The 21,484-nt window shown below is 35.1% G+C and overlaps 3 protein-coding genes across 9 annotated transcripts; 2 read left to right on the top strand and 1 right to left on the bottom strand.

Moving 5' to 3' along the window:
* Positions 1-12,089: 12,089 nt before the first annotated feature.
* Positions 12,090-14,533, top strand: LOC104786437 (putative E3 ubiquitin-protein ligase ARI11). Its single transcript, XM_010511858.3, has 3 exons — positions 12,090-13,465; positions 13,944-14,043; positions 14,137-14,533. The coding sequence occupies exons 1-3, from the start codon at positions 12,269-12,271 to the stop codon at positions 14,400-14,402; spliced, it is 1,563 nt and encodes a 520-aa protein (XP_010510160.2). The 5' UTR covers positions 12,090-12,268; the 3' UTR covers positions 14,403-14,533.
* A 359-nt stretch (positions 14,534-14,892) lies between these two features.
* Positions 14,893-17,632, top strand: LOC104786435 (UDP-glycosyltransferase 74C1). Its single transcript, XM_010511852.3, has 3 exons — positions 14,893-15,464; positions 16,242-16,602; positions 16,712-17,632. Exons 1-3 carry the CDS (start codon positions 15,181-15,183, stop codon positions 17,435-17,437), a joined length of 1,371 nt encoding a protein of 456 aa, XP_010510154.1. The 5' UTR covers positions 14,893-15,180; the 3' UTR covers positions 17,438-17,632.
* On the bottom strand, positions 17,598-21,263 carry LOC104786436 (integrin-linked protein kinase 1). 7 transcript variants are annotated; one of them, XR_015556646.1, is made up of 12 exons: positions 20,541-21,263; positions 20,377-20,451; positions 20,182-20,286; positions 20,008-20,093; positions 19,600-19,720; positions 19,419-19,498; positions 19,264-19,326; positions 19,041-19,162; positions 18,663-18,748; positions 18,294-18,428; positions 18,024-18,155; positions 17,598-17,845 (listed from the first exon to the last, which is right to left on the bottom strand). XR_015556646.1 is itself a non-coding variant. In XM_087449800.1 (12 exons), the coding sequence occupies exons 1-12, from the start codon at positions 20,970-20,972 to the stop codon at positions 17,839-17,841; spliced, it is 1,434 nt and encodes a 477-aa protein (XP_087305926.1). In that variant the 5' UTR covers positions 20,973-21,263; the 3' UTR covers positions 17,598-17,838. The 7 variants fall into 7 exon arrangements, 3 of the variants coding, with proteins under 3 accessions (XP_087305926.1, XP_087305928.1, XP_087305927.1); XR_015556647.1 differs by having other exon boundaries at positions 18,294-18,418; positions 19,041-19,169; positions 20,541-21,213; XR_015556649.1 differs by having other exon boundaries at positions 20,377-20,447; positions 20,541-21,201.
* Positions 21,264-21,484: the final 221 nt, after the last annotated feature.

Genomic DNA, 21,484 nt, shown 5'->3' with positions numbered 1-21,484 from the left:
ATTCAGGTCTCCCTCTTTTAGCCAGGTGATTTTAGATCTTTGCCTGAAATACGCCTCTTCAATGTTTCGTAGAAACTCCCATTTTGAGTGCAAGTCTTTCTCTTGTTGAAACAGGTCACGTGAGGGGTCAGTCAAGGCTTGTACCTGCACAGAGTGTAACAAACTGTTAGCCTCTCGCACTCTATTTTGTATATCTGAAAAGTTCTCTCGAGAAAGTGTTTTTAAATCTCTCTTTAAATTTTTTTGTTTTGCACTCAAGGTGGACAAGCAGGTTTCCTGCGAAGATATGCTTCCAGCCTGATTCCATGCAATTCCAACCGTTTCAAGGAAGTTTGGGTGCTTGGTTAGAAAATTGAAGAATTTGAACGGTTTAGTTCCAGCCGAGGGAAGAGGGGCGAAAAGGTTAAGGCAGCTTGGGGAATAGTCTAAGATATCTCGAACCAGGAACGAGACTGCACTATCTGGGTAAGCAGAAAGCCAATGATTATTAGCGAAAACACGGTCAAGCTTCTTTGCTATGGGATGTAATGGGTTTTTATTTGTCCAGGTGAACAAAGGGCCAGAGAAACGCAAGTCAAACATCTCAAGTTGCAACAAACACTCCCGAAGCTCCGTCATACGAGAGGTGAAGTGGTTAACTGACTGAGTAGAGTGTTCCGCTGGGTGGATGATTTGATTAAAGTCTCCACAGAGGATCCAAGGAGTGGCATCCAAGGATAGACTCTGATGAAACCTCAGCAGTTCACACCATAGGTCAGTTCGATCCTCACTAGTATTGGGTGCATATATGAAGGTATAACAGAATCGATGACCACCTTGCACTGTTATTTCACAGGTGATGAGATGATTGGACTGATGCAGAACAAAGACTGTAACCGGAGCTTTCCAGATAACTACAATCCTTCCATCCACATGCGAGTTGTGATTAGAGGTAAAGTTCCATCTAGGTAAGGCCTTATTCATAACACGGTTCAAGTTTGGTTCCTTAATATGAGTTTCTAAAAGAGCTCCAAAAAGTGGCTTATGAGTAGCAAGCCAGTTAGCTAGAGGCCGATGCTTATCCGTATCATTAAAACCACGGATATTCCAACAAAAAGATTTTATATACATAGGAAACAAAAGAGGGTTACTGACTTAGAGGAGGTCCTCCGGAGGGTGGAGGATTTTCTCCAGTGGAATTAGCTTGAATGTTTAGGGATGGTGAGTCAATAACCATATAAGAAATAGGGTCAGTTTGAGATGAAGAGGAGGGAGGATGAGGTTGAGGATTAGGATGAGGATTAGGTAAAGGCGACGAAACAGGAGGGTTAGGGAGGAGAGGGCTACTAGGGGGGAGTGCTAACACATCATAAGGATTATGAGTAGCAATTTTGGTGGGAGGGGAAGAAGGTGAAGATTTAGGCTTAGTTTGTTTTTTCAAAGAGCGGGGTTTAGGGACAGGGATTTTAAGACTTGCATTGGTCCATTTCGGAGAGTTACTTTGCTAGATATACATACCATGATCAAATGTTCTCAAAGGATTTTGCATCTTTTGTTACAAATGTGGCAGCGGTATATATCCGTATTCCAGTTGACTCTTGTCCCATGAAAATTGCAGGGATCAAAAAGATCCTCTCCGAAATTGCATATCCACTGAACATTGCAGGGCTCAAAAGGATCCTCTCTGAATCATCATCGAGAACAGAGTAGTACATCAACTTTGTATCACATCTTTTGAACAATAGTTTTTTTGTCTCCTTTCTTGTGCATCTATGATGTTCTCGTGACTTATGGCATATGGACCAACAAAATCGACAGCCAAATAAAACAATTGCAATTTTTTTGTTTTTCAATGTGTAAAATTTATTCATCAATTGCAATCTTCTCTAAACAAAATCAAGAATCGAGTGAAATTGTAAAATGGACCATGTTACATGATCTGATATGTTTTTGGTTTTCTTTTTTGAGACATTATAAATTTATTCTCCTTATAAATCCAAACAAAATTTCTAATAAATTATACAAAAATTCAAAATATCCGCTTCACAATTAGTTGGATTTCTTTTTGTAAAATATGTTTGGTGTAACCCAACAGTAAAACGGATTTCATTTATTTTCCCGTACCTCGTTTCTTCTATTACAATTTATATTAGTCTATTTTTCCCGATTTTGTAAAATATGTTCAATATTCCCGAAAGCTGTAAAATATTTGTTTCCCTTTCAAATGTAATATAAGTAATTAATATAACTTATTTCTTATTTTAAAATTGTTAAAATTTAAAAATTAATAAACAATAGTCTTAAAGAAAGTTATTTTAATAATTGAGAAAGAAACCTTTGAAATTTTCTCTAGTGGAAGGATGAATTTTGTTTAAGTACTTAGTGGGTTATTGCTTTGATTAATTTAATATTAATTATATAATTAATTTATTTTTGAGCAACCCATATGGATTGCTCCATTGGCCATGGTCTTGACCGTACCGACCACTCATGTCATATTTGGGCGGACGTAGCCCACAGAAAATAGTCCCCAATTGCTAACCAAGGACACAACCAGTGTAAGACATTCAAAATAGTAAACCAAAATCTCTATGTGAATATATACTGCATAACCACCACAACCAATAACGAAAATACGGCCATCTCTCAAGCTTCTGTCAACAGTCCCAACGATGGCTCAGAGATCACACAGCTTGATGAAAATGAATTGTACTTGAAGGTAACAGTTTCAATTCTTACTCAATTCTCATTGTTTTAAACGTTTAATTCCCTATCCATTTCTTTTATACTTTGGAATGAACTAGCTAGATTCTTCTACTACAAACATATAAAACATAGTTACCTTGTTAGACACAGTATTTGTTAGTATACTAAACGTATTTGTCTCAAACTTTTCTTTTATATTTCTGTTCTTTTGTTTTCTCTTTAGCTTGTTAGTATTTTTCTCAATCTCATTTTCTCTTTAGCTTCGTTAGCTTCATTAGTATTTACGTTCATACATAAGAAGAGATTGGTTAGAAATGTTATCGAATTATTCTCAGGGACCAAAAGTCATGTTACGTTTTCAACTGTTTTAAATGCCATTGGTTTGTTGTTCTGTTCTAACAATGTTCTATCTTTGGAAGTTTATGAAAGTGTTTTCTAACTTGTTTTTTCTTTTCAGTATGTACCATCTCATAATGGGAGGATATTTGGTCGTGGAGAACAGTTTTCTACTCTTGAGCGTGGGGAAAGCTCTGCTGGTGCAATAGCCAGAATTTCACCTGAACGTCAACTCTCCACCTTGCAACAACAGCTGGCTGCTGTGGTTGAGCACATGAAGAAGTACTTGCCAGAAGGAGCGACCATCAACTTCCCTTCTGTTCATCCCACACAAAGCACCGGAGCTGGCCCATCTCGCTTCAATAATAATCATGATGCTGAACCTAGTAATCCACCAGAGGAACATGCTGAAGGTACTCCCATAGTTTCAGATCCTAACCAAGTTCCCAATGAGGCAAACCAAGAAGATGACAATGCTGATGAGGACAATGCTGGTGCAAGTTGGTGAAGTGAATGGTGATGTTAGATCTCTATCTCTTTTGCTTATCAAGTTTTTAGTATGCTATCCTCTCCCTATGTTCTACTTTTGAAACTCTGTTTATGAATGCTTGTTGTTTTTTGGAGGTGGGAATGTATGATCCACATGATTATGCTCTACTTTTGAAACTTTTTTATGAATGCTTGTTTGTTGGGTTTTAACAAACGATTATCTCTGTTTCTGAATATACTTTGATTGGGAATAATATACTCTGGTTACCATAACAAATGTAATGTACGTAACAAACACATATCATATCCGTAATATACTCACAAATAAATATTCTGTTGCAACGAGAATGTGAGTAAATAAAAGTTTGTTACAAATTTTTTCACAAATTTTGTTGTTGATAAAAACAACAAAAAAACATTGTATCAAGTTGTGGATAATTTAGTTACGGATCTAGTGACAACTTTTGTGGCTATTTGTTACAATATCAAACGTCCCTAGCTTGTAGCCCGTACGTTACAAGATAAACGTAGCTCTGCATAGCAAATTAGCAACCGGTAGTTTGTGGGTATTAATAACAAATTGTTACAAAAATATTGAAACATAATTGACGCAAAGTGACACAGTTATATTAATGACAAATTGTAGCAATTTTGTCACAACAAACTTGTAGGATTCGTAACTATTAACGACAGCTTAGTTTGTGGGAAGTTAAAACAATCCGTTACAATATTTCTGAGACAAACTTGAAGCAAATAGACACACGAATAGTTGTAGCAAATCTATATTATTATTTTCACAGCAACTTTAGCAAAGAAGGCTTGAAGTTGAGAATTATTTACATCTCATGCCATTGTAATTTAATGTCTTTTTTAATAAAATTATAAAACAAAAAAAAAATAATTTCAACTCTTTTCCATTAACAAAAACAAAGATTTCCTAATTTGTCTCCCTATTAAATCTGATATAAAATTTCCAAATTTCATTCTCCTAAAATCTCTCTAAAAATTCTTTACAATAATCGATTTTAAAATATAAATTTATGAGGAACCTATAAATCAGCTACATTCGATTTTCTATCTTTCTAATTAATCACCACATTCAATTCTAAAAATACAATAATTTTGTCCCGAATTTCTATATATAAAATTGTATTAAAAAAACTTAATGACTTAAAATCAATCATAATTAATATAATAATATAAACTTGGCATATTCCCATATATATTATATGCGATTTTATAGTTATTAATTTGTTTTAATTAATTTGTTTTTATACGATTTTTATATATAGAAATTTGGGACAAAATTATAGCATTTTAGAATTTTAGAATTGAATGTGGTGATTAATGAGATTAAGTTGAATATGTCCACCTCTAAGTTGAATATATCCACATATAAATAATGTTGACCCCTATTCTCAAGTTAGCATCACCAGCAACATAAAAATATGCACCTACTTGCTATGCTCATTTGGCAGCTGCACATATACAACTGTGATGAAATATGTCGAGATATCATGGAGGGATCACCAAATCTGGAGCAGTCCCTATACCCCCCATCATCCCATGCCACAGCTGAATGATAAAGTTGTGATCTCTATGTTCTTTTGCTGATGGAAAAAAGTCTAAATAGCTGACTTTTAAAAGTTTTTATGCTTTATAAATGTCTCGCCCCCTCTTTTTGTTTACTCTTCTCTGGGTTCAATACCTCTTATTTTATTTATGGTCTATCCTTCAAATTCACTGGGTTATATAGCTTCACGGGGTTGAATTAGTTTTAATGTAAATTTGAAATATCATTATTTTGGTACTACAAAATTATTCATTAAAAGTATTTATCAATATTAAAATATTAGACATGTTTAATTAACTTGATTAAATTATGATTATGTAAAAATAAATTATTTCTCTTTATACTACGGGTTAAATCCTAATATTAACTATCAAAATACACTTATACAATTTTAAACACTAAATAAAACAAACAAAAATTAACAAACAAATGCAGCTTATAATTTTCATATTTTAGTTTAAATGTATTTTCCCGCGGTGTACCGCGGGTTAAAATCTAGTTTATAGCAAATGGACACAAGAACAGCTGTAGCAAATGTGTAGCAAATGGACACAAAAACAAATGTAGCAAATTTGTAGCAAATTGACACAAAAACATTTGTAGCAAATTTGTAGCTTATTTGCTACAATTCCTCACAAACGTTATATAGCAACTAACCTATAGGCGCAAAACAAAATTCGAAACAATTTTGTAGCAACTCAGATCTTGTTACAAATATTAATACATAACTATACAACACAATCTTTGTAGTGATGCGACTGTTGCCGAAACTGATACATCTCTTTGCAGAGTATATGCATGGTAACAAGTCAGAATGACGAGCCTCAGATGTGACATTTTAACACATTTGCTTTGGAAATATAACAACAATTGTTCAGGGCGGTGGGGGTAACAACAATGGCCACCTGACCATCGACGCTTTACTAGCACAAGAATCCAGAAGGTTGATGCCAGTTCTTCATCCGGAAAGACTCGACGGAGCTATGTGGTATGTTTCTTTAAAATGTTGTGATACTTGTTTAACTACTGCCTTGTTTTGATATTTTGGTGTTCTAGTTAATTGATGTATGTTGTCAAGTATGTTTTATTTGTTATTTATGTTAGTTGTTGGTATGTGTCTTCCTATAATTGTCTTCTGTCACACATGTAGGTAGAAAGAATTGCAGGTACAAACCAGTTTACTTCAAAAGAAAGTTAAACACAATGTAGATACTTTGGTGTTCTAGTAAATTGATGTGTGTTGTCAAGTATGTTTTATTTGTTGTTTATGGTAGTTGTTGGTTTGTGTCTTGCTATAATTGTCTTCTGTCACACATGTAGGTAGAAATAATTGCAGGTACAAACCAATTTACTTCAAAAGAAAGTTAAAGGGATTTTTGCCAAATATGCCATATTTTTAATAAAAGTTTTGGAGAATGCCACATTTTCTTCATCTTTCTAAAAATGCCACATTTTTACTGTTCACATGTAATTAAAAGACGAAAATACCCTTGTATCAATGAGAGTGATTGTCCTGGACAAGATCTGATGGACAAGTTATTAGAGGAAGTCATAGACTTGTCCACGAATTTCATTTCTATAACTTGTCTACGAGAATTGTAATAACAAAGTTGTCCACGAGTTCAAATTAGTTATTCATATTATTAAATATAAGTTGTCTATGAGAGAGTGATTGTCGTGGACGAGATCTGATGGACAAGTTATTAGAGGAAATCATAGACTTGTCCATGAATTTCATTTTTATAACTTGTCTACGAGAATTATAATAACAAAGTTGTCCACGAGTTCAAATTAGTTATCCATATTATTAAAGATAAGTTGTCTATGAGAGATAATTAGACAAAAAGGGTAAAGTTGTCAAAATAAGAAGATGGTGGACTATAAAAAGATGGTGGACCAAAAGAAGATGTCATTCGCATATTGTCTATCATCCGCATCTTGTTGATCATCGGCATCTTATCTATCATTTACATCTTGTCCATCATCCTCATCTTGTCTATCATCCGAATATTGCTTATCATCCACATCTTGTCCATTATCCTTATTTTGTTCATCATCCGTATCTTGTCTATCAACAGCATAGTATTAATCAAAGGGCATTTATATCTTTTTAAGTGAAGGTTGTGGCATTGTGGAAAAGAAAATAAAAAGTGGCATTTTGACTAAAAAAAATTACTGTTCATGGCATTTTTGTTAAATAACTCAAAGTTAAACACATTGTAGATACTGAGTGAAGAAGACTGACATGTTTTTGTTTTTGGTATTCAGGTTTGGGCTTGATAACCCTCCACGGAGAGCAATCGTGGCTTCAATCCGGAGGCACTTTGATGGACCCTGGTATAACATCTCCTCTGTTCCCAATGAGGCGCTCATGCAATGGTGGGGTGATTTCATCGAAAGTATTGGGGGACATACTTTAGTAGTCGATTCACATCAACATATATATAGCTTAACTCGTAACTACTTAAACATTTTAACTTTTTTCACAGCAAAGTTTTTACTAGGATGATGAACATGGCGGAGAAGTATATCATCTATGGTATCATGTTCTTGGTGGCCGCCTTAGAGACATGATCTCGAAGGCCAAAGTTTCTGGTAATAAGCCAGACTGGATCAGTGGGGATATCTGGGAGATGATGCAGGAGTATTGGGGGACAGACGCAGCTAGGAAGAAGAGCAAGATAGCTTCAGAGAATCGCTTGTCTACTCGTGATGGTTTTGGACCACATGCTCAGACCTCTGGATCACGTTCATACGACCAGCTCCGAGAGTTAATTGTAACTTTACTGATAAACCTGAGTTTATTATGTTTGAAAGATATATACATTCAACATATTGTAATGTTATTTGACTATGTCTGTTTCATGTTGTAGCGACAAAAAGAAGGAAGCTTGCCTTCAATGCGTCGCATTCTCAGAGAGACTCACCTCAAAGCTGATGGCTCTTATGTGGATGATAGAGCGAGGTTGATTGAAGAGGAGATTCAAAGAGAGATTGATGCAGTCTCTCAACCCTCAGATGGCGCCTCACAAGGAGGTTCCTCTGTCACAGGGCTGACTCGGCTTCAGGAGGATGAGCTGTTCCATAAGGTAACATGATCTTATCCTCTACTAACTATTTGGAGCAGTTAATACATACTCTTATTCAAACATATCATTACCAGAAAATCTAGTTTAGTATTAATCTCTTAACTCTATCCTATATAAACGTTAACATTGTATCATATATTCTTATCTTCTTCACCAACTCTTCCTAGTGGTGTAGATTTTGATTTATACTTGTCTTACATATGTATATTGTTCTACAAGTATGAACTGCCATGAGTTACTACTTTTGTTGTCTACACTGTTTGATAACCTATACATATTCGCTTGTTTGCTCGAGTTAAAAGTGGGTGTTTGTGAGACAAATATTGATGTTTATGAGCAAAGATATTAACAACACTTTTTTCTTTAGGTGGTACCATCTCAGAATGGGAGGATCTTCGGTCTTGGGGGCAGAAACTACATCCGTGAGCGTGGAGAAAGCTCAGCTGGTGAAGTGGAAAGGATCTCTCTTGAACGTCAGCTCACATCTCTTCAAGAGCAACTGGCAGGTGTTGTGGAATTTATGAAGCAATATATGTCTGCAGGTGGCTCACAGTCTTTCCCATCGGCTCAACCAACTAATGGTACGAGTGCATCAGTTACCAGCCCAACTCAAGCCAACAACAGGGACAATCGAGATGCCAACCATGAAGATGCTGACATCCATCTCAGTCATCCAACTAATGTGCCGGATGAGACTCATGAACCAGAAGACGATGACGGTGATGCATATCACGGTAGTGACATCAACTGATGAACACTCAATATCAGGTTTCTTTAACCCCTGGTCGTTTGTTTTACTACTCTGAGCAGAGTCTTTTGTTTAATATCTCTGCTCTGCATTGTGGTCTTTTGCTCTGCTTTCTATTTCGGTTTAAAACTCTGCAGTCTTTTGTTCTAAACTCTGTTCTGTAATCTTTTTGGATCAAACTCTGCTGTATTTCCACTTTAAAACTCTGCTTCCTGTTTGATTATTTTGTTTTCCATGAAGCAACATATTAATCCTTGCATCAGAAGGCGACTAACGAGCCAAACTAACATTTCAAATAATTTACGGATCAAATCGATAGCTACGAGACACTTTTGTTGCAAGTTTGTTACAGATCTTTTTACAAACGTAGCTTTTTTAGTTACAGCTTATATTGTAATAAATCGAAACTAAGTGTTACACTCAGCCGTAGCTAACTCTTACTGAAGATCCGAAGCTATCTGTAGAAAATTTGCGACAAACTACTTGTCCCAAATGGTAACAAGTTACTCACAACCATCTTTGAAGATTTTTATGACTATGTAGCCACAACAAGAATTGTCCCTATTCGTAACCATTTGCTACTATTACGGTTGTCGGTTATTGTCTCAAAACTTCGTCAATAACTGTATCAATTGGTAGCAAATGGCTACACGCGAGGCTGTCTCTAATCTGTAGCTATTAGCGACGAATTGCTATGAAGGGAGTAGTTTGTGACGAGTAAATAATTACAACCAATTTTTGTAACAAATCTGTAACAAATCCTTTTTAGCTACAGAAAACTAAATATTGCCACACATTTTTTTGTAACTATACAACTTGTTTTTACTAGTGTGCAAACACAGGCGAGATAATTTTTAAACATACTAGGACTCAGACCCCCCCCCCCCCCCCCCCGCGATGTCGGGGAGGAAGTATTTTTAAAAAATAAACTAAATTTTAAATTATATATTATGAAAATATTTGAAAGTAATAGAATAGTTTGAATAAATGAATATTAAACATAAATTGTTAGTAAAAATACAACCACCAAAATCAAAAGTTATAATAAGAAAAGTATTATGGCAAAGAGACGCACCTTTGTAAAAAAAATTGTTTAAACTATTAGAAATATAAAATATCTAATATGAAGAATTATGGTAAAGAGCTACAATTAAAAAGCTACTACGACAAAGTGATCCTAACTGAGAATATTGAACTAATGGTTGTAATGAGTAAATGCAAATTTCTACTAAATAATTATAATTATAAAATATATTTAATAATGAGTGAAAATGTATCAACGAAAAATTTCAATTAAAATATGCAGCTTCTAAAAATAAAATAAAATAAATTTTAAATACTAAAATATTTTTTTAGCGAAAGTTATGATAAATTTTTAGCGAAAACTTATTCTGAACATCACACAAAACAAAAAAAAATAGTGAAAAATACTAAGATGGAATTTGAAAAAAATATTTGTAATAAAAACAATTACAATAGTAGTGGTAGATTATAGAATTTTAATTAAAATTTTAAAAGAATTTTTCTTTTAGATAAATACACATATTTAAAAGTTAGATTAATCTTATACATGTACATTTAGGAGACTCGAAATAAAATAACACTATATATACCATAGTAAATTATACATATTTTAAAGTAAAAAAAATTATGTGTACATAATTTTTCTTTTGTCAAACAGTTAAGATAAAATGTAATATTTGATATTATAAATATGATGTTTATGGATAAAACGAGTCCAATTATGAGTTTGATTACTAGGAAGACAAAACTTATGTGTAGTATATAACAATGTTAAATAAAATTTACGACAAAAAGTGGGTATATTCTCTAAAAAGTTTTACATCTATGTTAGTAATTAAGTAATGCTCACTCAGCCGATAAAAAAAATAGTATTGGAAGATGAAAAATAGTTATGATATGTCTTCATAATCAATATATTATAAGTGAGATAATAGAATGTGAAAAGAGAGTAGATGTAAGAGATGACGAATATATACTAAAAAAAAAAATAATAATTAACTATAAAAAATGGTAAAAGAAATAGATAAGTTATACATCACTTACTAAAATAAGTTTGACATCTACATAGATTTATATTTTCATCTTGAATAGTTATAATTTTATTCAACGGTTTGTATTAATAATAATAAAAATTATAGTCCCGCGCAACGTGCGGGTTATAAATCTAGTATGAATATAATTTTTAGTCAGAAATAAGAACTGTTTATAATTTTTAATTACTTAGTAAATTGATACTATAAATCGATATTCAATATATTAAAATTTGTCTAACACGAGTTAAAACCTAGTACGTACCACAATAATATTAATCCATGATTTTAAAATGTAAAAAATGATTTAAACAATCTAAATCCAAACTAAACCAAAAGATAAACAACAAAATAGTTATAAGTAAAAAAAAATATATATATATTGCATTTGCAGCACACCACTCAATTTTGATTATTTTTATACCATTTCTAATCATTTTCTTCAATCGACATAGTCTACCAATTCTCACATGTAACAAATTCTAGTTCATATACTATATAAATAAATAAAAAACTGAAAACGTAATCAAACTTTTCAAATACGATCGATGCAAACAATACTAGATCACCGATTAACATGAGCTTCGTTAATTATTCTAAAAAGACCGGATATATAATATGCGGACTTTAACATTAGACCAAAAACTACATTAGTCACAATAGATTCGGATCTAGCTCGAGTTACAAAACATTACATTTAAAAAATCCATAAATTTTTTAAAAAAATCTACCAAATATTAAATCAAATCTTAAATATCTTAGATTTTAAATTTAATTTTAATTTGTTTTTATAATGTTGATATTAAATAGAGAGAAAAAAAAATAAAAACTGTCATATTTACTTTTAAAATATCTTAACCTTCCACTCGAGAAAAATTCTTTCAACAAATTTCAGAACTTCTGTTTCTAGAATACAAGAGAAAAGGAAAAAAAACAAAATTTGATGTAATTTTTTAGTGAGACACATAATAGATATTTATATATTACTTATAAATATGTGGGACCTAGAGAAACTGTCATTTTTTAGTGAAGCTATACGTTTCAGTTTACTGAGATGAATACACGTGGCGAAAGCTATTGGTTATATGATCCCTAAATATTGAGCTTGAGAAACCCTACTAGTAGTAAGCCTACCTATAAAATTAAAGAGAAGCGGCGAGAACTTGTTAGAGTGAACCCTAACTTTCTGAGGAGTTTGATTTCGTCAGCTTATCAGAGTTTTGATTTCGTCAGCTTCCCAATAAATTAACCTCAAAATCGTTTTAGGGTTTTTTTTTTTTTTTTTGAGCGGGTCATGGATGATTCAGATGACGACATCATCTATATCGACTCAGACGAGGAGAATCTTCTCAGCGATGATGAAGAAAGAGAATCTGATGATAACTACGACGGATTAGCTGAGGACGACCATCAGATGTTACGATCTCAGAAAAGTTACAGAGTTCTCAAAGACGAAGACATCCGCAAGCATCAAAGAGACGATATCGAACGAGTTTCATCGCTTCTGTGTCTAAGCCAAGTCGAAACGATCGTTCTGCTTCTTCACTATCGCTGGAGTGTTAGTAAAGTTGAAGATGAATGGTTTACGGACGAAGAGAAAATCCGTGAAACCGTTGGTATACTGAAGGAGCCTGTCGTTGATGTCAATGGTGAAAAAGAAATCGAATGTGGGATTTGCTTCGAGTCATACACTGGAGGGGAAATCGAAAGGGTTTCTTGTGGTCATCCTTATTGCATTACTTGCTGGACTGGTTACATCACTACAAAAATCGAAGACGGTTCGGGATGTTTGAGAGTTGCATGTCCCGAGCCTTCTTGTTCCGCTGCTGTTGGTCAAGACCTGATCGATAAGATCGCTAAGAAAGAACATAAGGAGAAGTATTATACGTATTTTCTTAGATCTTATGTCGAAGAAGGGAAGAAGTTTAAATGGTGTCCATCACCGGGATGCGAATACGCTGTTGATTTTGGTGGAAGTAGTACTAGTAATTATGATGTTTCTTGTTTGTGTTCGTTTAAGTTTTGCTGGGATTGCTGTGAAGACGCTCACAGTCCTGTGGATTGTGAGACGGTGTCAAAGTGGCTACTAAAGAACAGGGATGAGTCCGAGAACACGAATTGGATACTTGCTAAGACAAAGCCTTGTCCTAAATGCAAGCGTCCGATCGAGAAGAACCAAGGATGTAGCCATATGTCATGCTCAGCTCCGTGTGGATTTTATTTTTGTTGGAATTGCCTTAAATCATTGAATGATCACAAGGCTTGCAACGGGTTTAAAGTAGACAATGAGGATGAAGCTAAGAGAATAAGGGCTAAAGATCTCATCGATAGATACCACCATTATTACGAACGATGGGCATTCAATCAATCGTCGAGGGTCACGGCTGTAAGTGATCTGGAGAAATGGCAATCGATGTGGCTTAAGGAGCTTAGTGCAATATTGGGCACACCAGAAACTCAGCTCCAGTTCACCGTAGAGGCATGGCTTCAGGTTAGTATAAGTATATATATAATGAATCTTTGATTTTAGTAACATGGTGAACCCCTTGGAAAAGTATGTGGATAGAATACAACAGCTGCGGCATAAAATTGAATTATTTACATTGTAGATAAACGATAAAAGCCTTACATTATATTGGAAAGATCATCTTGAAGATGAACAACCTATCATGGATCACTAAAAAGTGTGACTAAAATTATTCCACCATTATGCGCCTTGGGCTCTTTAGGTAGATCTTATTGATTACAAAAAAAAGGTATGTGGATTGTAATTTGTACAGCAGAACATAATCTAGGAATCACTACATAGTATAAAAAACGGGAAAAGCTTTATTAAATTGAAAAAAATCATCTTAATGCAAATTAAGTTTTCGGAATAGCGAAATCATTCCACCATTATGAGAACTATCAATGAGACTTTTGTTAATGACAACATTATTGTTGGCATGCAATTGATTGTACTGTTACAGATCATCGAATGTAGGAGGGTCTTGAAATGGACCTATGCATTTGGATACTACCTAATTAATCATGAACCCTCCAAACAACACTTTTTCGAGTATTTGCAAGGTCAGTTTTTGGTACGGAAACTCTTACTTTGTGTTTAATATTAATTTTCTCCATTAATTTTAGCAGAAGGTTTGTTGTGTTGTTGTTGCTCAGGAGAGGCGGAAACTGGTTTGGATAGACTTCACAAATGTGCAGAAGAAGAGTTGAAACAGTTTATCGCTAAAACTAAAGACCCCAAAAAACATTTTATGAAGTTCCAGGCGAAGTTAATTAGTTTGACTAAAACAACCAAATCCTACTTCGAAAATTTGGTGAACGCATTGGAGAATGGTCTTACTGTGACACACAAGGAAATCACCAAATCCACAAAAGGATATGAATCTCGTATCAAAAGACGTAAGGTGGTGGCAAAAGGTTAAAATTAATTTAGCAACTTGTGACTTATTTTCTTTGAAAGACTCTAGGGGTTTTATGACTTTTTTGTTTTTGTTTTCTTAAAACCTTATCTCTAATGATTATTTATATAGTAAGTAATTGCAAATTTGCTATATACTTTGGCTTTTGAATTTTGATTGTTTTATGTTTCCTTGTGTGCAAATTTGGTGAACCATAATTGTTAAGCTTCTCCGAAAAAATTCTCTAGATCAGTAAAAAAAAAAAAAATCTCCTTTTTAAGGTTAAAGAAAAATTAATTACCATTCAAAATATGGCAATGAAACTTCGACTAGCAAAACAAATGAGATCACACTACTTAGACATCTATAGAGAAAACAGCCAATACAAATATTTTCCAGATTATAAAGAGAGAAAATAATGAAAATAAAATACATATCATCGGACCCACGCACCCACCTAACCTCCTCCCTTCAGGGCTTTATCTACCCACCACCACCGCCACGTTTATTATATGCATTGGCAAGAATCTTCTTTCACCATCACAACTTTTTTAATCGTCGTGAAACTTGAAGATTGCTCATCCCTTCAAATTTTAGCCTCAGTTGAGTTAAAACCAGAAGAGAAAAAAAAAAGGAGATTAGGCAAGTACTGTATCCTGAAAAAAGTTAATCCACATCGTAAATAACGAGACATATCTATATAACACTATACCCACTTAACTTACATCGGAGACACATAAACTAGAATATATCAAACCACTTATATTGTTTCTTTGGCCCGAACAAATTTACCAAAAAAAGAATGAGTGAAGCAAAGGGTCACGTACTGTTTTTTCCATATCCATTACAAGGCCACATTAACCCAATGATCCAACTCGCTAAACGCTTATCCAAACAAGGCCTCACCACCACACTCATCATCGCCTCCAAAGACCACGGTGAACCTTACACCTCCGACGATTATTCCATTACTGTCCACACCATCCACGACGGTTTCTTTCCACATGAACACCCTCACGCCAAGTTCGTAGATCTTGACCGTTTCAACAACTCTACTTCTCGTAGCCTCACTGATTTCATCTCTAGGTATACATAATTAAATTTCCAATATTTTCGCCTGTTACATCTCTTTTTCATGTTCAATGTAACCTTTTAAACGATGTCCCCGTTTGGGGAAAGGGAAAGCGACTGAAAAAAAATAAAAAATTTTCCAATATAATATGACATATATATGCCCTAGTTATTTTAAACGTAATTTCCATTGTTCAAGAAAGCGGTCTAGGCGGCCGCCTAGGCGCCATCTAGGTGCTAGGCACTCAGCAGACGTCTAGATGACCGTCTAGACCGCCTAAAATCACATAGTATTATTTTAATATAATTTTTAATTTTTAACTACATATATCTAAAGTTTTAAGGTTTATATTCATATACATATATATAAATGTTCATATTTTATTCATCTAAATTAAATAAATGCATTTTTATAATTTTAGTTTATGATTTATTTTTTTAATTCCTTCTAACATATACTTTTACATAATTTCATATATAATATTATATATATATATAATGTTTTATATTATAAACGCCTAAACCGCCTAAAAAACGCCTAAATTCCGACTAGGCGTTCTAGGCTCTAGGCGTTGGGTCACCGCCCAAATACCGCCTAGCGCTTTCTTGAACACTCCTTCCAATATAATATGACATAAGCTTTTTTAGTGGATTTGAAATACTTTAGACATAATGCAATACCCGTGTTTGTTAGTACTATTAATTTCAGTTTCTTAACTTTTTGATGACATTACATGCAAAAACGTTATAAATCTACTCTTATATATACATATATATCTTTTGTATATGCAGTGCGAAGTTGTCGGCCAATCCTCCAAAAGCTCTGATCTATGATCCATTCATGCCCTTTGCATTGGACGTAGCCAAGGACTTGGGTCTATACGTTGTGGCCTATTTCACTCAACCATGGTTGGCTAGTCTTGTTTACTACCACATCAACGAAGGTACCTACGATGTTCCCGTTGATAGACATGAGAACCCAATCCTTGCTTCGTTTCCAGGTTTCCCATTGTTAAGCCAAGATGATCTGCCTTCGTTTGCCTGCGAAAAAGGGTCGTACCCTTTTTTACATGAATTTGTGGTTAGGCAATTCTCTAATTTACGGCGAGCTGACTGCATTCTCTGCAACACTTTTGATCAACTTGAACCTAAGGTAAGGTTATGACTTATGATTTAGATATCGTACGTTTTGGTCATGTACTTGAGTTTGAGAAGATGGAAAGTTTTGTGGAACTTCTTTGAATCTTTTCTTTCTTGCACAGGTAGTGAAATGGATGAATGATCAGTGGCCGGTGAAGAACATTGGACCGGTGGTTCCGTCGAAGTACTTGGATAACCGGTTGCCTGAAGACAAAGATTACGAACTCCAGAACTCTAAGACAGAGCCAAATGAGTCTGTTTTGAATTGGTTGGGGAAAAGGCCGGCGAAGTCGGTGGTTTACGTGGCTTTTGGGACATTGGTGGCTTTGAGCGATAAACAGATGAAGGAAACCGCAATGGCTATAAAAAAAACTGGATATCACTTCTTGTGGTCCGTTAGAGAATCCGAGAGAAGCAAACTACCCTCTGGTTTTATCGAAGAGGCGGAGGAGAAAGACTGTGGACTTGTAGCTAAGTGGTTTCCTCAGCTAGAGGTTTTAGCACATGAATCAATCGGGTGTTTCGTGTCACATTGCGGATGGAACTCGACATTAGAGGCACTGTGCTTAGGGGTTCCAATGGTGGGAATGCCTCAGTGGACGGATCAGCCCACAAATGCTAAGTTTATAGAGGATGTGTGGAAGATTGGGGTTAGAGTGAAGGCCGACGGAGAAGGGTTTTTAACTAAGGAAGAGATTGCTAGATGCATTGTTGAGGTCATGGAAGGAGAGAAAGGGAAAGAGATGAGGAAAAATGCTGAGAAGCTTAAGGTGTTGGCTCGTGAAGCTATCTCTGAAGGAGGTAGTTCCGACAAGAACATTGATGAGTTTGTCGCTCTTTTGGGTTAATAATTTGAAACTGAGATTTCGTCAGTTTGTTAGTTGATTACCTAATAACGACGTCTTTGTCTGTTAAATTCTGAGTGTTGTCTAAGTTGGTTGTCCTCTGCAAACAAATCCATATGTGATTCCTGTTAAAAAGAAGAGGTCTATGTTTTTAAGACATAACTAGAATAAAGAGCTTTCTTGCTACTTATATAAAAATATTGTACATTTCATCTCAAAACGCTCAGTTCTGTGGCATTAGAGAATGTCCGCGGTATACATTATACATTGTTACACGATGAGACTGTGACAAATCTGAGAGGGCTGTTTCTTTTTGTATGCTTTGTACCGATTGTTTTAGTAAACACTCTTGAATTGCTATGTTCCTCATGTTTCTGAGTCAAACCTCTCATGGTCTTTTTGTATTATCTCCTGAGAAATCATCCATTTGATTGAGAAACAAAGTCATGGTATATGTAAGAGCTAGGGTCTATAGTGGATACGAAAAAATCACGATTTTAGAAGAATTCGGCTTAGCTATGGTGAAACTAGAAATGCAAAAACATAAATGATAATTAGGAGCTGTTAAGAGAAAGCTTTTATTTTTTACCAAGGGAACTTGAATGTATCTTTCCACCACCCCTGTTTTGAGCAGTGTACAAAGATCTTGTCCAATCGAACTATGATCTCAGAAAATGTTGGCCTAACAAAAGTTTCCGCATCCCAGCATTCCTCAATCAATCTGTTTAAATAATAATTGAACCAATGAGCTGCAGTAGGTTGGATAACGAAAGAATCAAGGACCAAGCAAATGATGTCACTTTACCCTAAGTGTAAAAACAAGTTGTGTTATAGAGTTGATAAAGATTAGTACACTTACTCTCTCAACTCTTGGGGGCAACCTTTTGACTTGGCCTTAAACGAAGGTCGTCTTCCTTCCAAACACATTAGCTTTACTGCCTCCTCCGGGGGCTTAGGATGGAAAGGTTGTACTCCTTCAATCATCTGAAAAATACTATGATAAACTTATTAAAAGATTGCTGCAATGAGATTTGTTACAGAATGGTTGAGAATCAGAGTAAATACTTTTAGAGAGCATATAGAACAGTGAGTGGATTAAACTCTGACTAGATACAGAAGTCAAGAAACGCATAGGAGCATTATTAGCGCGCATGTTTGACCATCAGGATAACTAATAGGTACCTCATATAAGACGACATCAAAAAGTATGGATCCATAAGGCACCTACCTCATATAATACGACACCAAAAGAGTAAGAATCCACACTCCTGTCAAATATTTCATCTTTGTAAACCTCAGGTGCCATACAGTAATCTGCATACAATATACAAATATCATCTTATTAAACCATTGCCTAATGATCGTCAAAAAGACAAAACCATTGCCTCATGGAAATCGATCATTCTTATGAACCGTTTTCTATACTTAAAATAGTTGTATCAAAGTTTCTCAGAAATCTAGATGTATGATCTACATCCTATGCCCACAATTCTGTGCCAGAACTCTGTTGAGAGTCCCAAATGAGAGGCTGTGGGTCGGGATTTCATAGACGAGATATGGACACTTCTTTTGGGTAGCCAGAAGGAATTACGCATTTAGAACTTACTTGAAGGATCTATATGGGCCGAGTGATTAAGGATTCTGGATTTATCAGATGGTAACTTTCCAAAACTTATCAACCCAAACCCCGCCACCTTCAGATGTCCTCCATTATCGAGCATAATATTTCTGGCACCTTACAAGAAGTTGTAAAAATTAGATAACGAGGGTTTAAAAATACGTTCTCATAAAACTTAACGTGCAAATACTTCTTTATTTAGTTATCTTACTTGGGTTTGAGATCACAGTGGATTACTGGTTCTGGTTTACACTCGTGAAGATAATTCATTCCCCTGAGAAGAGTCAAATGATTTGTTCAGAAGATTAAAAAAAAATGCGGTTATAATGTAAATACAATCTTGCAAAAAAACAAAATGGCACATGCCTGGCCATATCAAGTGCAAATCTTAAAACTTTGGCTGGAGAAAGACGACCTTTCTTTTGAAGATAGCCCCCCAGGTCACCCTGCAAGTTACCACCAAGCGGACAAAATTATTTCCTAGAATCCAAAAATTGCTTATTGAGAGAAAAACGTTGTAAGTTATAAAAAAGAGTGAGAAGCTTACTTTAGGATGGTATTCAGACACAATCATCATGGGGACGTTTTGAGTAACAGCTCCAACAAATTGCACAACATTAGGATGACGAACCTTCTCGAATAAAGTAAGTTCGTGTTTGAACGCATTTCTGTGTGTAAACAATAAAAATCGGATGAATAAAATTGCAGAAAAAACGTAATACATGAAAAGCAAACAGGACAAACACACAGAGAATGAAGTGAAATACAGAAAACATTACTGGAAACGCACACATCCAACATAGAGGACTATATAGGAACTATGACATTATCGCTATGAACATAACAAATGCTTTCAATGATCTATAAATTAACTCAAGAAGAAATCCAAGCTCCATTTTGACCTGTTTGCTAACTTAGAAAGATACTCATTGAAGAGAAGAGAGTAAAAACATACATAGTTTCATGATCCTTGTAAAGATCCTTATCAAGTATCTTTACAGACACCTTAGTTCCATTCCATTTAGCCACTTGATATATTCCCTGCAATATAGTCTTTGTTAAAAAGCACTAAATGAAAAAACAAAAGACATCATTAGCTGGAAGTGGGAAGCAAAAAGAGAGCTCTTGCCTTTGAGATACCATCAGCTTTACGAACTTGAAGTTCCTGCGGATTTAACTCGTATTCAGGAACTTCACGAGGATTCGCCACAGACATCGGTGTCCTTTTGGTTTTCTAAAAACCAAGAGAAGAAAAAATGCAACTAATAAGCACATTGAAGATATGAAAAAGAACATGAAAAAAGAATAATAGAGGTACACGTACCGGAACTTTAGCTCCACGAGCTTTCAAAATGTTGAAAATATCCATGTTACCATAATACTTAGCATCAGCAGCTGCCTATCCACAACAACACAAACCCCACAAATTTCAAAAACCAAAAAATCTAACCAAAAAACGAGAAAACGATCAAGTCGCTGTCACATTACCGTGCTTCCCCAACGATCACGAGCATCGATGTTAGCTCTCCTTGTAAGAAGTAGCTTGACAACGTCAATATGACCTTCACAAGCAGCGATATGAAGAGCAGTACGACCATCAAGATCAATACTATTAACATCAATCCCTTCATCAAGCAGATCCTGAACACCTTCAACATCACCTCTACAAGCAACAAACAGAAGCTGCATAGTTGCGTCGAGGTTATCCGGCACAGCGAGCTGCGGACGGTTAGAATCTTCAGGACTACTCCGTCGAATCGGATCTAGAGACGATTGTCTACCGAAACTGAATCGCATATTGTTCCGACGAGGATCGTGTGAAGTTTGACGCGTGAATTGACGACTTAGCGTACGACGAAGCGATCCTGTTGAGAATTGTCTCGAGATTCCTCGTTTTAGCTGCCCCGCGAGATTCGCCATGATTTCTCTTCTTCTTCTTCCTCCTCTCTCTCTCTCTTTCGTCTTCTTCTGAAAAATTCAATTAGAAGGATAATCACATTTTTTGTATTTTTTTTTCCTCGAGAAAATTGAATCTGTGGGGATTATGTTGAGATCCGCGAGAAGGATTTTAATTTTTAATCACGGGTGAAGAAGAAGAAGAAGATATTATTGGCGACTTATTGACTTTTGATTTGACTTTTGCTTTCAATCATTGTTTCCCGCATGTCCCGCGTTAATTTGGACTCTTCTTGATCGTCCACTCTTTTCGGTGGCTTTACCGGAAATAAAATTAATTTAATTATCGCTATCTTTCGCAAAATTGTGAATTTTTAGCTTAAATTTCCCATTATTACAATTAGGTCCTGAAATAAAATTGACTTTTCGGTTCTTACGTGGAGCTGACGTGTCGGCCTTATCTAAGTTGAAGCCTTTTGGGCTTTTCTTTTTTTTGAGGCCATTAATTTTCTAAAGTCTATATAACCGGACCAAAC

The sequence above is a fragment of the Camelina sativa genome, chromosome 5, assembly GCF_030686135.1.
Source record: "Camelina sativa cultivar CO46 ecotype springtype chromosome 5, ASM3068613v1".
Lineage (NCBI taxonomy): Eukaryota > Viridiplantae > Streptophyta > Magnoliopsida > Brassicales > Brassicaceae > Camelina > Camelina sativa.
Note: the sequence above shows the minus strand (reverse complement) of the source record. Positions and strands in the feature narration are given on the sequence as shown.

Coding starts and splice junctions, on each gene's coding strand:
- LOC104786437 (XM_010511858.3), top strand. CDS start 12,269: ATGGATGATTCAGATGACGACATCATCTATATCGACTCAGACGAGGAG. Junction 13,466..13,943: donor CCGTAGAGGCATGGCTTCAG/GTTAGTATAAGT, acceptor GTACTGTTACAG/ATCATCGAATGTAGGAGGGT. Junction 14,044..14,136: donor CTTTTTCGAGTATTTGCAAG/GTCAGTTTTTGG, acceptor GTTGTTGCTCAG/GAGAGGCGGAAACTGGTTTG.
- LOC104786436 (XM_087449800.1), bottom strand. CDS start 20,972: ATGGCGAATCTCGCGGGGCAGCTAAAACGAGGAATCTCGAGACAATTC. Junction 20,452..20,540: donor GTGATCGTTGGGGAAGCACG/GTAATGTGACAG, acceptor TGTTGTGGATAG/GCAGCTGCTGATGCTAAGTA. Junction 18,749..19,040: donor GGCCCATATAGATCCTTCAA/GTAAGTTCTAAA, acceptor TATTGTATGCAG/ATTACTGTATGGCACCTGAG.
- LOC104786435 (XM_010511852.3), top strand. CDS start 15,181: ATGAGTGAAGCAAAGGGTCACGTACTGTTTTTTCCATATCCATTACAA. Junction 15,465..16,241: donor CTCACTGATTTCATCTCTAG/GTATACATAATT, acceptor TTGTATATGCAG/TGCGAAGTTGTCGGCCAATC. Junction 16,603..16,711: donor TTGATCAACTTGAACCTAAG/GTAAGGTTATGA, acceptor TTTCTTGCACAG/GTAGTGAAATGGATGAATGA.